Raw genomic sequence first — 13,446 nt, forward strand, 5'->3', positions numbered from 1 at the left:
GGTTTTACCGGGAAGAGGATAGAGAAAATTAGTTTGCTTATGCAATGTTTCAATATCACAAGCAACTTTGGGAAAAATCAAGATAATTAGAGCAACAGCAACAAATCCAGATTTGTTACTGATAGCAGGATTTTTACCACAAAGATGCTTAGAAAAGAAAGTAACTCAAATGAAGACTATGGAGCATTCTTCTAACCTTACCAGATAAAACCTCCCAAGTGCCCAAGGCACTAGAAGTCCAAGGCTGAGAAGCCCAATTCAAATGTATTGTGCTGTGTTAATCAGGAAGCCATACTTTATTCTCTTAATATAAGAATTTCAGAACCTACTGTGATTTTCTGTCCAGGAAACTGCTCATTTGTACTAAGTCATGTACTAAGCTTAGTGTTACATGTGAACCAGGTCCATATGTTGCCATCCAAAGAGGCAGGAGAGGACCAGATCTAGTCTGGCACTACTGTGCTACATGTGAGGTGGGGGAACACAAAGATACAGGAGCATAAAAGGCTGCTATGCAAGGGTTGAAATAGGTTCAGTACCCTGGGACTAGTCACCAGTTTTAATACCACCAGGAGGGGAATCCTTAATTCATGGCCTCTGTGTGATTCAGAGAAAGTAGCTATAAAAGCAGGCTGTTGACCTTCTTTACCTTGGTTCTTATCATACACCTTTCTCTTTCACTATAAGCAATATTTGGAATGCCACAACACCTGCCTGTGGTGATCCTCAGCATTCCACTAATTAAGTCTAAAAGAAGCTGATCAAGGTCAACACCATCTCAAAGCACTTTATTACACTTTCCATAATTTTAAACTATTTTTTATTTAAGGTATTTATTTACTTCTTAATTACCGAAGTTTAAAAATGGTGTACATAAAAATTATAAAAATTGTACATGGATAAAATCAATTAACATTAGTCATACAAACAGAAAACGTCCTTAAAATTCCTGCTGAAAAAGAAAAGCCTTTGTCAGGCACCTGAAGTCAGTGGGGAGGGGGCTTGTCTCAGTAGGGAGGGAGTTCCACAGAACAGGGTTCACAATACTGAATGCACGGCTTATGGTGGTTATGAGCTGTGCATCTGAGTCATGGGTGCCACAAGATTAAGTCCAGGGTCATTGTTCCCCTGGTTGGTTCTACGACCAACTGTTGTAGGGCACAGTCATTTAAGGTATCTAGAAATTTTACCTCTTTGTCATGTCTGGAACACATACGTAGCCAGTCTATGTTAGGGTAGTTGAAGTAGTTGTAGTAACATTTCCTAGTTTGGGTGTTGCCTCAATTTCTCAGCTCTCCTTTCCTGAGACCCTCATTCTCTGTGATAGCAGGAGAGTTATCATTCTGGAAGTGGAACACAGCTATAATGTCCCCAAGGGTCAGTGGCTCAGTGGGTTTGCTGCAGTTTTTTAGATACAGGCAACAAAAGTGAAGCTAATTTCTGCTTATTATTGTTTACTGTGTTTGAAGATATAAAAAGTACTAAGCTTCTACTATTTTGCAAATGTTAAAGTTTTCAAGATGCTAGTGAAAGGCAGAACTAACAAATTATTGAAATATAAACTTTTTCGTGTGTGATTGCTGCAATATTTTGGGTGTTCTTTAGGAGTGCTTTTTGAAATTAACATAGATTGTAGCATGTTTGTAGTTTCCATAGCAAAATGCTCTATAATGCTCACCTTGCTTTTTCTTGCAACAGTCTTGTGAAGTACGTTAAGGTGGCTGAGAGAAAGTAGGTAAAAGCCCCTCACCCCATGAACAAACAGAAAACTTTGGGCATACCTCCCTGACTGTGCATTCTTTCTCAATCTATATATGATTGGTTGGGGAAGATATGAGTTTCTCTCACATGAGGACATTAAGTTACGTGCCTTGTTTTTGGATACTATGTGAACCTCTGACTAAAGCAGGAGGCAAACAAAAAAGGCGGAGAAACATAAAGACAGATGCTATTAACGGGAGTGACAGAAATCTGCTCCTATTGGATAAAAACAATCAGTGGCATGCCTTGTTGTTGACTTTTGCTGTTTGTTACCTTACACCTCAAGGATAGACATTTACCTAAAAGGAAAGTTAGTGATTTCAGTAAAATTCAGGGCAGTCCATTGATATAGGAAATGGCGGTGTTAGACTATTGTTTCGCTTAGCAAATCTATTATCTTTGGATGCCATACATATGGGAGATTGACCTTCCCCCATGTGAACTTGCCTTAGCTTTAAATTCAGATCTAGAAGCTTTGCTCTGTGGCACCATTGCTGAGATCAGATGAACAGGTATTAAAAACAGGGCCTTTGTAGAGATGACACCAAAAACATAGAATTCCCTCTTTGGAGATTTGCCAGATTTCTTCTTTGTAGTTTTTGTAATTGTGCATTTTTAAGGTATCTATCAAAGTTTTTTCTTCTTCAAGCTTTTAATATTTCAAGATATACTGCTTTTAGAGATTGATCTGTTTTGATGTTTTTAAAAAACATTTTATTGAACAAAAAGAACTACTATAAATCAATATCAGAGAATCAAACACATTTTCAAAAATACAAATAGAGGAATCATAAAATTCCAAATAACATGTATCAGATACAAGCTATAAATCTCAAAGAGTATATAAAAAACACATATAGCATTAGCCTTACAGATGATTTTCAGAAAAAGAAAATTGGAGATCTATCAAGGTCCCTTTGAATTTTGTTTCTGTCTTCTGTTGTATTAGCTGTGCCCCCCAATTTTGTATCATTTGCAAATTTGATATGCATGCTCTGTACCTCCTCATCCAAGTCGTTAATAAAAATGTTGAAGAGCACTCGGCCCAGGACCGAGCCCTGTGATACCCCACTAGTTACTTCCGCCCAGTTTGAGAAGGAACCATTGATAAGCACTCTTTGAGTACGATTCTGGAGCCAACTGTGGATCCACCTGATAGTTGTTTCATCCAGCCCACATTTAACTAGCTTGCTAATCAGAATATCATGGGGCGCTTTGTCAAAAGCTTTGCTGAAGTCAAGATATATTATGTCCACAGCATTCCCACAGTCTACAAGGGAGGTTACCCAATAAAAAAATGAGATAAGATTAGTTTGGCAGGATTTGCTCTTCATAAAACCATGTTGGCTGCTAGTAATCACTGCATTGTTTTCAAGGTGCTTACAGATGGACTGCTTTATAATCTGTACCAGAGTTTTTCAAGGGATTGATGTTAGGCTGACTGGTCTGTAGTTCCCCAGTTCTTCCTTTTTGCCCTTTTTGAAGATAGGGACAACATTAGCTCTCCTCCAGTCATCCGGCACTTCACCAGTCCTCCATGATTTTGCAAAGATAATAGAGAGCGGTTCTGAGAGTTCTTCAGCCAGGTCCTTCAATACCCTAGAATGCAGTTTAACAGGCCCTGCTGATTTGAACTCGTTCAAAGTGAGTAGGTATTCCTTTACCATTTGTCTATCAGTCTCAAGCTCCAATCCTGCCCCTTCTACTTCATGTTTCCCGGGAGGGTCATAGACCCTTTTTTGGGAGAAGACTGAGCCAAAGTAGGAATTGAGCACTTCTGCCTTTTCTTTGCCATCTGTTATCATTTTGCCATCCTCATTGAGTAGCTGTGCCACCATTTCTTTTCTCTGTCTCTCACTAACCTCCGCTCATTCTCAGCTTTAGCCTTCTTGACGCCATCCCTGCAATTCCGTGATACCTGCCCGTACTCTTCATTTGTTGCCCAGGCTTCTTTCCACTTCCTGTATGTGTCCTTTCTTCTTTTGAGGTCATCTCTAAGCTTTTTGTGAAGCCACATTAGCTTCTTCTGCTGTTTTCCCTCTTTTTTCCTTGTTGGAATTGCTTGCCATTGCACTTTTAGAATTTCCTTTTTTAGAAACTCCCATCCATCTTGAACTCCTTTTCTCATTAGGGTTGCTTGCCATGCAACTGTACTGATGATTTTTTAAAAGCTCAGCAGTTGGCTGAAGGTGGGGTCCACATACTGCAGCTGAAATGTATTTATTTATTTAATTATTGCATTTATCCTACCTTTTCTCCAAGTTGCTCAAGGTGGTGCACATGGATCCCTCCCTTTCCACTTTATGCTTACACCAACCCTGTGAGATAGGTCAGGCTGAGAGACTGTCTGGCCGAAGGTCACCCAGTGGGCTTTATGGCTGGGTGGGGATTTGAACCTGGTTTTTAGTCCTACACTGTAACCCGCTGGGGTTGGGGGACAAGACTGTACATCTTCAGACTATGTAGGGGGGGAGGGGAATACCAGTTTGATTGGACCTTTGCATTTAGAAAAGAAAGCAACACCTCCCTGTCTGCAGGGAGTTTTTTATGGAAAGGAATATTTGGCAATATGATTTTGCCACACACCTTTTTTTCAATTAACAGAAACTAAAATTACAATTAGCGTGGGGGGGATCATGACATTTTTTGAGCTTACCAAGGGGGTCCCGTAATCATAAAGACTGGGAACCACTCATATAGATGATTTAAGACAAGTATGTTGCTCACACTTGTTTGGTGTTTCCTATAGAGAGTTGCTCTCAGTTCTAATTGCACATAGGAACAATATGTTAATCCTGTATTCTAGAAGGATATTAGTTAGGAAAGCTCAAAAACATGAACCAGAACTTCATTTTTTTTAATGTTTTTTTCTTTGAAAAGGATGTACCTTGCTGTTTTATGAGACTTATGGAAGGAATTCTATGGAGCAGAACAGCTCCCCTCGATATGCCCTGCTTGCAGAAGACAGTGTAGTACAGTCTTGTCCGGAACACCCCAAGAAGGAGAATGTTTTCTGTCTCAGCAACTCTTTTGGTGATGTCTTCTTATTCCAGGTATTCTGTGTTTCTTTTCATCATTAAATGAAGTCATATTGTGTTTAAATCACAAAGAGTGGTTCAGGGATAAAAGTCTAGATCATGTTGTTCTGTCTCTCTTCCTTCTGGGTGTTCAAGATGTTATATAAGACTTTTTATAAAAAAAAAATCTGCCTTGTCAGAAGGGCTAACATACAATAAAGAAATTAAGATTAATTAATGGTATGATACTTATTCAAATTAATGAAATTAATCTGCATATATATGCCTATGAATATAAACCGTAGATCAGGGAGGGGAAAACCTCTTAAATTATGCACAGAGGTTCGGCAATGGGCATTATATTAACGACATTCCCTTCATGTGTCTAAGAGAAGAAGAATGCTTCTTCTAAGATGGCAACTGTCACCCATGGCTTTTGTAAGAACTTGTATTTTTAAAACTTTAAAAAACAAACAAAAAAAGCTGCCGTCCAATGAATTTGAGAGTGTCTTTTGAATTATTATCTTACCTAAAGGATATCCAGTTTCCTTTTACTGGAGTGTGAGGGCTCAGTAACGATAGCAAAATAATAAATAGGCTAGGTTGTCCTACCTAGCCATGGATTCTTTTAAGTGTGTATGTTTCTGGATGTATAATGGGTAGGTATGAGTTTATGCAACTACCGGCTGCTTCAAGTGTATATGCTTTTCCTTAACAGAAAGCACTTAATCCCTGTGCAGGAAAAGCATATTGACTAAATTGGCCGTTAATGCATTGTAGAAAGCTGTTGCGGAAGAATTAGTAAGAAGTACATTAGCTGCCATTGGACAGCCGTTGAACTTGTCTTGGGTTGTTGTTTTTTCCTTTCTGCTTGAAGACTGTTTCGTGTATTATGGTTTGTGAATACTTTCAAATGTAGCTTCTGTTCAGTAAAGTTCTTTAAAATTAAACTAATAATGGGTTATGTATTTGCCACCCCTGCAGCCAAACATCATGTGAGGAACATCATCTTTTATACTAAGTTCTTCAATGAATGAATGAAGCATTATTAGTAATTACAGTTGCCAGCTGTTCAAAGAAACGTTAGTATAGCAGAAATCTTTTATTATTTGCAGACTTTGATGAGGAAAGTTATATGTAACCATCATGGAGCAATGAGGTGGGAAGGATAAGTTTGTTGTTGTTATGTGCCTTCAAGTCGACTATGACTTATGGTGACCCTATGAATCAGCAATCTCCAACAGCATCTGTCATGAACCACCCTGTTCAGATCTTGTAAGTTCAGGTCTGTGGCTTCCTTTATGGAATCAATCCAACTCTTCTTTGGCCTTCCTCTTTTTCTACTCCCTTCTGTTTTTCCCAGCATTATTGTCTTTTCTAGTGAATCATGTCTTCTTATGATGTGTCCAAAGTATGATAACCTCAGTATCATCATTTTAGCTTCTAATGATAGTTCTAGTTTAATTTGTTCTAACAGCCAATTATTTGTCTTTTTCGCAGTCCATGGTATGCGCAAAGCTCTCCTCCATCACCACATTTCAAAGGAGTTGATTTTTCTCTTATCCACATTTTTCACTGTCCAACTTTCACATCCATACATACAGATCGGGAATACCATGGTCTGAGTGATCCTGACTTTAGTGTTCAGTGATACACTTTTCCATTTGAGAACCTTTTCTAGTTTTCTCACAGCTGCCCTCCCCAGTCCTAGCCGCCTTCTGATTTCTTGACTATTGTCTCCATTTCAGTTAATGACTGTATTGATAACCCTTGACAAGTTCAATGTCGTCATTGTCAATTTTAAAGTTGCATAAATCTTCTGTTGACATTACTTTAGTCATCTTGACATTCAACTGGAGTCCTGCTTTTGTACTTTCCTCTTTAACTTTTATCAGCATTCGTTTTAAATCATTACTGGTTTCTACTAGTAGTATAGTATCATCTGCATATCTTAAATTATTGATATTTCTCCCTCAAATTTTCACACTTCATCTTGGTCCAATCCTGCTTTCCGTAAGATATGTTCTGTATATAGATTAAACAAATAGGGTGGTAAAGTACACTCCCTTCTCATGCCCTTTCCGATGGAGAACCAATTGGTTTCTCCATATTCTGTCCTTACAGTACTCTTGTCCAGAGTATAGGTTGCACATCAGGACAATCAGATGCTGTGGCACCCCCATTTCTTTGAAAGCATTCCATAGTTTTTCATGATCTACACAGTCAAAGGCTTTGCTGCAATCTATAAAGCACAGGGTGATTTTTTTCTGAAATACCTTGGTCCATTCCATTATCCAATGTATGTGTGATATGATCTCTGGTGCCTCTTCCCTTTCTAAATCCAGTTTGGACATCTGGCATTTCTCGCTCCATATATGGCGAGAGCCTTTGATGTAGAATCTTGAGCATTACTTTACTTGCATGGGATATTAAGGCAATAGTTTGATAATTACTGCATTCCCTGGAATCCCTTTTCTTTGGAATTGGGATGTATATTGAATGTTTCCAGTCTGTGGGCCATTGTTTAGTTTTCCATATTTCTTGACAGATTTTTGTCAAAATTTGGACATATTCAGTCTCAGTAGCTTGTAGCAACTCTATTGGTATGCCATCCGTTCCTGGTGATTTGTTTCTTCCAAGTATTTTAAGAGCAGCTTTCATCTCACATTCTAAAATTTCTTGTTCTTCATCATACGGTTCCTCCATGAATTAATCTGTCATCCTGGCATCTCTTTTATAGAGTTCTTCAGTGTATTGTTTCCATTTTATTTCATCTCGGTCAGTCAGAGTGTTCCCCTGTTGATTATTCAGCATCCCTACTCTTGGTTTAAATTTCTCTTTCATTTCTCTAATCCTTTGGAATAGGGCTCTTGTTCTACCCTTTTTGTTGCACTCTTCTATTTCTATACAATAACTATTGTAATAGTTCTCTTTGTCCCTACGTACTAGTCGCTGTACTGTTGCATTTAGGGTTCTGACTGTGTTTCTATCTCCTTTTGCTTTTGCTTTCCTTCTCTCTTTAACCATTTTAAGAATTTCTTCAGTCATCCATTGTGGTCTTTCTCTCTTTTTAACTAGAGGTATTGTGTTTTTGCATTCTTCCCTGATCATGTATCTGATTTCACTCCATAGTTCTTCTGATTCTATGTCAACTGTTTAAAGCCTCAAATCTGTTCCTTATTTCATCTTTATATTTTTCTGGGATGTTATTTAAATTGTGTTTTGGCATTACGATTGCTTTGTTGTTCTTGTTTAGCTTTACTCTGATTTTCGATATGACCAGTTCATGATCTGTACCGCAGTCTGCTCTTGGCCTTGTTTACACAGAAAGTATGGAACGTCTCCATCTTCTGTTACCAACTATATAATCAATTTGATTCCTATATTGACCATCTGGTGATGTCCACGTGTACAGTCGTCTTTTTGTTTGCTCAAAAAATGTGTTCACAAGAAACAAATTATTGGCTTCACAGAATTCAATAAGTCTTTCTCCTGCTTCATTTCTGTCTCCTAAGCCCCATTTCCCCACAATTCCTAGTTCTTCTCTGTTCCCTGCATTTGCATTCCAGTCTCCCATGATTATCATCACATCTTGTTTTGGTGTGTGATCAATTTCTTCCTGTACTTCTCCGTAAAATCTCTCCAATTCCTCTTCTTCTGCGTTTGCCATCGGAGCAGACTTGGATGATGGTTATGTTAATAGGTTTCCCGTTTAATCTCATTGATATCACTCACTGAGACCTTGCATTGTAGCTCGTAATTGCTTTTGCTACATCACTTCTCACTATTAAAGCAACCCCATTTCTTCTTAATTTCTCATTTCCTGCATAAAATATTTTGTAGTTGCCTGATTGAAAATGTCCCATTCCCATCCATTTTAATTCACTCATGCCAAGTATTGTAATGTTGATACACTCCATTTCTTGCTTGACAATGTCTAACTTCCCCTGGTTCATGCTTCTCACATTCCATGTTCCTATTGTGTGAATCATACAACTCCGGACTCTCCTTTCTCATCTGTGCGCATCAACCTCTGGGCTTCCTTTTGGCTTTGACCCAGCTGCATCATTAGTCACAGCGCTACTTGTACTTGTCCTTTGTTCTTCCCCGGTAGCTTGGTGAGTGCCTTCTGACCTGGGGGTCTCATCTTCCAGCACTATCTTGTGTTGCAGTTTGAATACTATGTTCATAGGGTTTTCGTGGTAAGAGATATTTAGAAGTGGTTTACCATTGCCTTCCTCTGAGTTTGGATGCATCTTAGTCTTGTGTCTCTGCTTTGACCATTCTGCCTTGGGTGCCCCTGCTAGGAGTCTAGCCTCTTGGTCTAGACTCCTGACGCCATTGCTCTCAGCTTGTTCAACTCTCTCAAACCCCCTCACCATGTTAAGGTGTGCATCCTAGAGAGGGGGAGAATAAGTAGATTCCACTTAAACTGACCCCACATTGTTGTTCTTGACTGAAGTTGGTTTTGGAACCAGCTATATGCTATGGTATGATTTTGTTTATAATGTTAATTTTTTTCCTTTTCTTTTTTTCCTTTTTTTTTAGGCTACAAGCCAGACTGACCTTGAAAACTGGGTTACAGCAATACACTCCGCTTCTGCTTCTCTCTTTGCAAAGAAACTTGGGAAGGAGGATACAATTAGATTGCTGAAAAATCAGACCAAAAGCCTTATCCAAAAAATTGACATGGATAGTAAGATGAAAAAGATGGCTGAGTTACAACTCTCAATTGTTAGCGACCCTAAAAACAGAAAAGCAATTGAGAACCAGGTACTAAACAATGTATTAATATCTGCATATTTATCTCTTTAAAATTTCTTCAGAGTCTAAGCACTTTGAGGTTAGAAATCAAACATTCCTATAGATGTACATGGCAGATAGATGAATCGCTGGTGTCTGTGTGATGCTGTAGAACAGACTGAACCTATGTTCATAGGCAACTGTTCTTGCAGTCAGGTTTCCCACATGTGGAAATCCTGAAAAAATAGACAATTTTTCATTAACTTTCTGCTATGTAAATTCAGAGCTCTGTCTTTACTAGGAGCATTTATTTATTTATTTATTTATAAAGCATTTATATGCCACCTTTCAGCTCCAAAAGGAGCCCCCATAGCAGTTTACAACAATAAAGTATCAGTATAATTAAATATCTCCCTTCCCATCCCCAGCTGATCTCTTCAGAATACATTCATACCACCCTTCTCCCAATGGCCTTAACCACAATTAGGTTATTTTATTGTAATTGTGGTTAATTAGCATTAAATACAGTCTCAACTAAGATATGAAGCTCTTTATCAAATCCTGATTAAGAGAGAACCTGGTTAACATTAACTGTGTTTAACATTTGTGTCAAAGTAATGCTTCCAGAGCTTTGAAAAGTTACTTTTTTGAACTACAACTCCCATCAGCCCAACCTAGTGGCCATGCTGGGTGGGACTGATGGGGTTGTAGTTCAAAAAAAGTAACTTTTCAAAGCTCAGAATGCTTCATTTGTGTTCAGAGTACAGGGAATTTACCCTAAAGAGGAAAGAGTTCACAATCTGCTTAGCACCTAGAGTCAAATAAACTGCAGTACTAATCTTGAATTAACCACATCAAGGCAACTAGGAGCTGCTACACACATTGTCCTCATCACAGGAAAGCCATCAAAACCAGTATCTTCATGGCAAGTTCTCCCTGTCCTTGGTTCATATACTGTACATGCATGCTACTGAGGCTCTTAATTATTGTCATTGTTACCAGGTTTATACAGTCTAAAGGCTAATCCCAAAAAAGTTGGATGGGTTTCCTATTGTCCACAGTCATTAGTATTTCCATGTTTTGTTAAACTGATCTGATTTCTGTATGGATGAAGAGGTGACAACATTAATTAACCAAAGGTATCTGAACTGTTAAAACTCTTTACATTTGTAGTAAGTGGGTAGATTGCAGGCTGAAAAAGAAAGAACGAGCAAATATCATTTGAACAACTTGTAGCTCTGTGATCAGGGGGGCTGTAGTCTATGAACGATTATTTGGTATCAGCAGTTATTATCCACAAGTACATGAAGTACTTTGAAATAAATGTGCTTTAGATGGAATTAACCATTATAGCATGGTTATAAGTGAATGGATCTTTAATTAGGATAAGGTGATGGGATCACCCATTTTTACATCTCAGATGAAATGGCAGCTTCGGATGCCCCTGCAATTAAACAGATTCTGTTTAGTAACAGTATTTTGCCATCTAACCTAGAGGCAGAATGTAGTGAATCTTGAAGATTCACCTTCTGATCCCTGTTAGATTCTATCAGGAGGTGAATCTTCAGGGTTCACTACATTCTGCCTATAGGTTAGATGGCAAAATACTTAGAGTTTCAAATACTTAGAATTTAAAACTTAGTATTTAAAATATTTAAATACTTAGAAAACCATATTTGCTGTCTAAGGCTGAAACTAGGCCCTTAGTATAGGAGACAGCAGGTGTTTCATACTTTAGCAACCTGGATCAAATGTTTTGCACAAAGAAATCAGGAATCACTGATCTTCTCTCACTATAATAATAGTGCTGTGAAAATGGCATGAGTAAGATTATCGTAAGGCAGGGGTTGCCAACATGGTATCCATAGGCACCAGTGTGCCCCACAGTGGCCACATTCACACTGTACATTTATTCCACTATTATTCCACTTTAAATGTTCATGGCTTCCCCCAAAGGATCCTGGGAAGTGTGGTTTGTGAAGAGGGCTGAGAGTTGTTAGGGTGCTCCTATTTTCCTCAGAGAGCTACAACTCCCTGAATGGTTTAACAGTCAATCCCTCTTCCCAGGGGACTCTGGGAATTGTAGCTCTGTGAAGGGATTAGGAGTCTCCTAACAACACTCAGCATCCTTCACAAACTACACTTCCCAGGATTCTTTGGAAGAAGTCATGATTGTTTAAAGTGGCATAATAGTGGAATAAATGTACAGTGTGAATGCAGCCAGTATCTCCTATGGTGTCCACAAAAGGTCTCAGTAATATCTCCTCAAAAATCCACAGTGTGTTTGATCTTCCCTTTTTCAGTTCTTGTTTGCAGTGTCTTGGTCTGTCCTACAGTGAGCTTGCCCCCTTAAATATACTCACATTTCACTGGATGTAAGGGCTGGACGCCCACCCTCCTATCTATTCTGAACAGAGGTAAAGTGGAAAGAGCTACTCTCTGTGAGCAAGGTCAGTAGTAGGTGATATAGGTGCCTTTTAAGGATATTGAAAAATACCTCTTTTGTGGAAGTTATAATTGACTAGAAAAGTACATGGTAATATAGTTCTTTCTTTCTTTCTTTCAGCCCTCAGCTTCAGCCTGCTGAATTTGCCATTGCAGGTCTTAGTGATAGGGAGACTGTAGCAATGCAGTCCCTTCAATTGAATACTTACCCTGGATTACAGGGCAGTTTGAGCTCAATGGAGCCGCAGGAGATATGTTTCCACTCTTTTATTAACTGCTGTGGGAGACAGTGTAGGCCAAGACTTCCAAAGGCTTCTGGGGAATCCAGTTAGAGATGGTGAAAGTGGGGGCTACTATAGGAGCAGCTGAGCATTGCCACTTGTCCCTTCTCTGATGAGCCTGCTGCAAGCCTTCATTAGCTGCTAATTGTCACCTTTTTCATTAGAACATCTTGACTAGCTTCTGATTTTGGCCTCTAATAAATAGTCAGACCTTCCATTAAAAGTTGGCCATCTTGGGGCTCCAGGACATAACCTAACCTAACCCTGATAATTGTGTCAAACAGTGGCAAGGGTTTTTTAAAAGGGGGAAACCTCTCTGTAAATGCAAAGGATAATAAACTTACCTGCATACTTACCCTGTGACTCAGAGTCTCTTCCTCAAAGCTGCCTGTCCCTTGGAAGCATTGGATTAGCCACTTGACCTTAATTTTCACAAGCTTTTTTTGTTCTGGCTGCCCAGATTTGCATGAGTAAAATGTGTGCTATATCAAATTGGCTAGAAAGCCTTGTAAAACAAAGATGAAACAACCCTAGTACTCAGTGAGTCATCTGTATTGATGCAATAAGGGTTGTGTCTGAGATATAAGAACTGGAATGTAAAGAGTTTCTTTGTGGTGTTTGTAATGTGGTTGCCAAACTCATCATATAAAATAGCAGGACATTTTAAAGGAGGAGTGATGTCTGTGGGGTCCTAAGTTTTTGCATAGCTCAGTGGTTAGAGATACCCAATAAAAATCATCAAATACTACTACACTATTTCTTAATTAAAGTAACTCTCTGAAGTCACTTGCATAACATTTTATTTATATTATCTACATTTTATGTGCAGCATGATGCATGGCATATTTAAGGCTTTATAAACTTATTTTATTTATTTATTTATTATTTGATTTATATTCTGCCCTTCCTCCCAGCAGGAGGCCAGGGCGGCAAACTTGGGTATGAACTGTCTTTAGCATATTCTCCTGGGTTCCTTCTGCTTCTTACCAGCTTCATATGTGCTTCCAGAAGGCAGTTCTGTTTACTGCCAGAATCAGTTAAAAATTATTTTCTCACAAGAATATTTATTTATTTATTTATTTTATTACATTTTTAGACCGCCCTATAGCAATAAGCTCCCAGGGCGGTGTACAGCATGATAAAACAGGTTAAAATACAAAAACACAATAAAACATAATTAAAAATTTTCAATTTTAAAT

The 13,446-nt window shown here is 38.6% G+C and overlaps 1 protein-coding gene across 12 annotated transcripts in view; it reads left to right on the forward strand.

Moving 5' to 3' along the window:
* TIAM2 (TIAM Rac1 associated GEF 2) overlaps nt 1-13,446 on the forward strand; it is a 274,765-nt gene that overhangs the window by 106,164 nt on the left and 155,155 nt on the right. For all 12 annotated transcript variants that reach the window (XM_061624187.1, XM_061624191.1, XM_061624185.1 and 9 more), the window contains 2 exons: nt 4,642-4,814; nt 9,327-9,551. In XM_061624187.1, the coding sequence (XP_061480171.1) occupies nt 4,642-4,814; nt 9,327-9,551 (398 nt within the window). The remainder of the gene's footprint in view (nt 1-4,641; nt 4,815-9,326; nt 9,552-13,446) is intronic.

Source organism: Rhineura floridana, chromosome 4, assembly GCF_030035675.1.
Source record: "Rhineura floridana isolate rRhiFlo1 chromosome 4, rRhiFlo1.hap2, whole genome shotgun sequence".
Taxonomy (NCBI): Eukaryota; Metazoa; Chordata; class Lepidosauria; order Squamata; family Rhineuridae; genus Rhineura; species Rhineura floridana.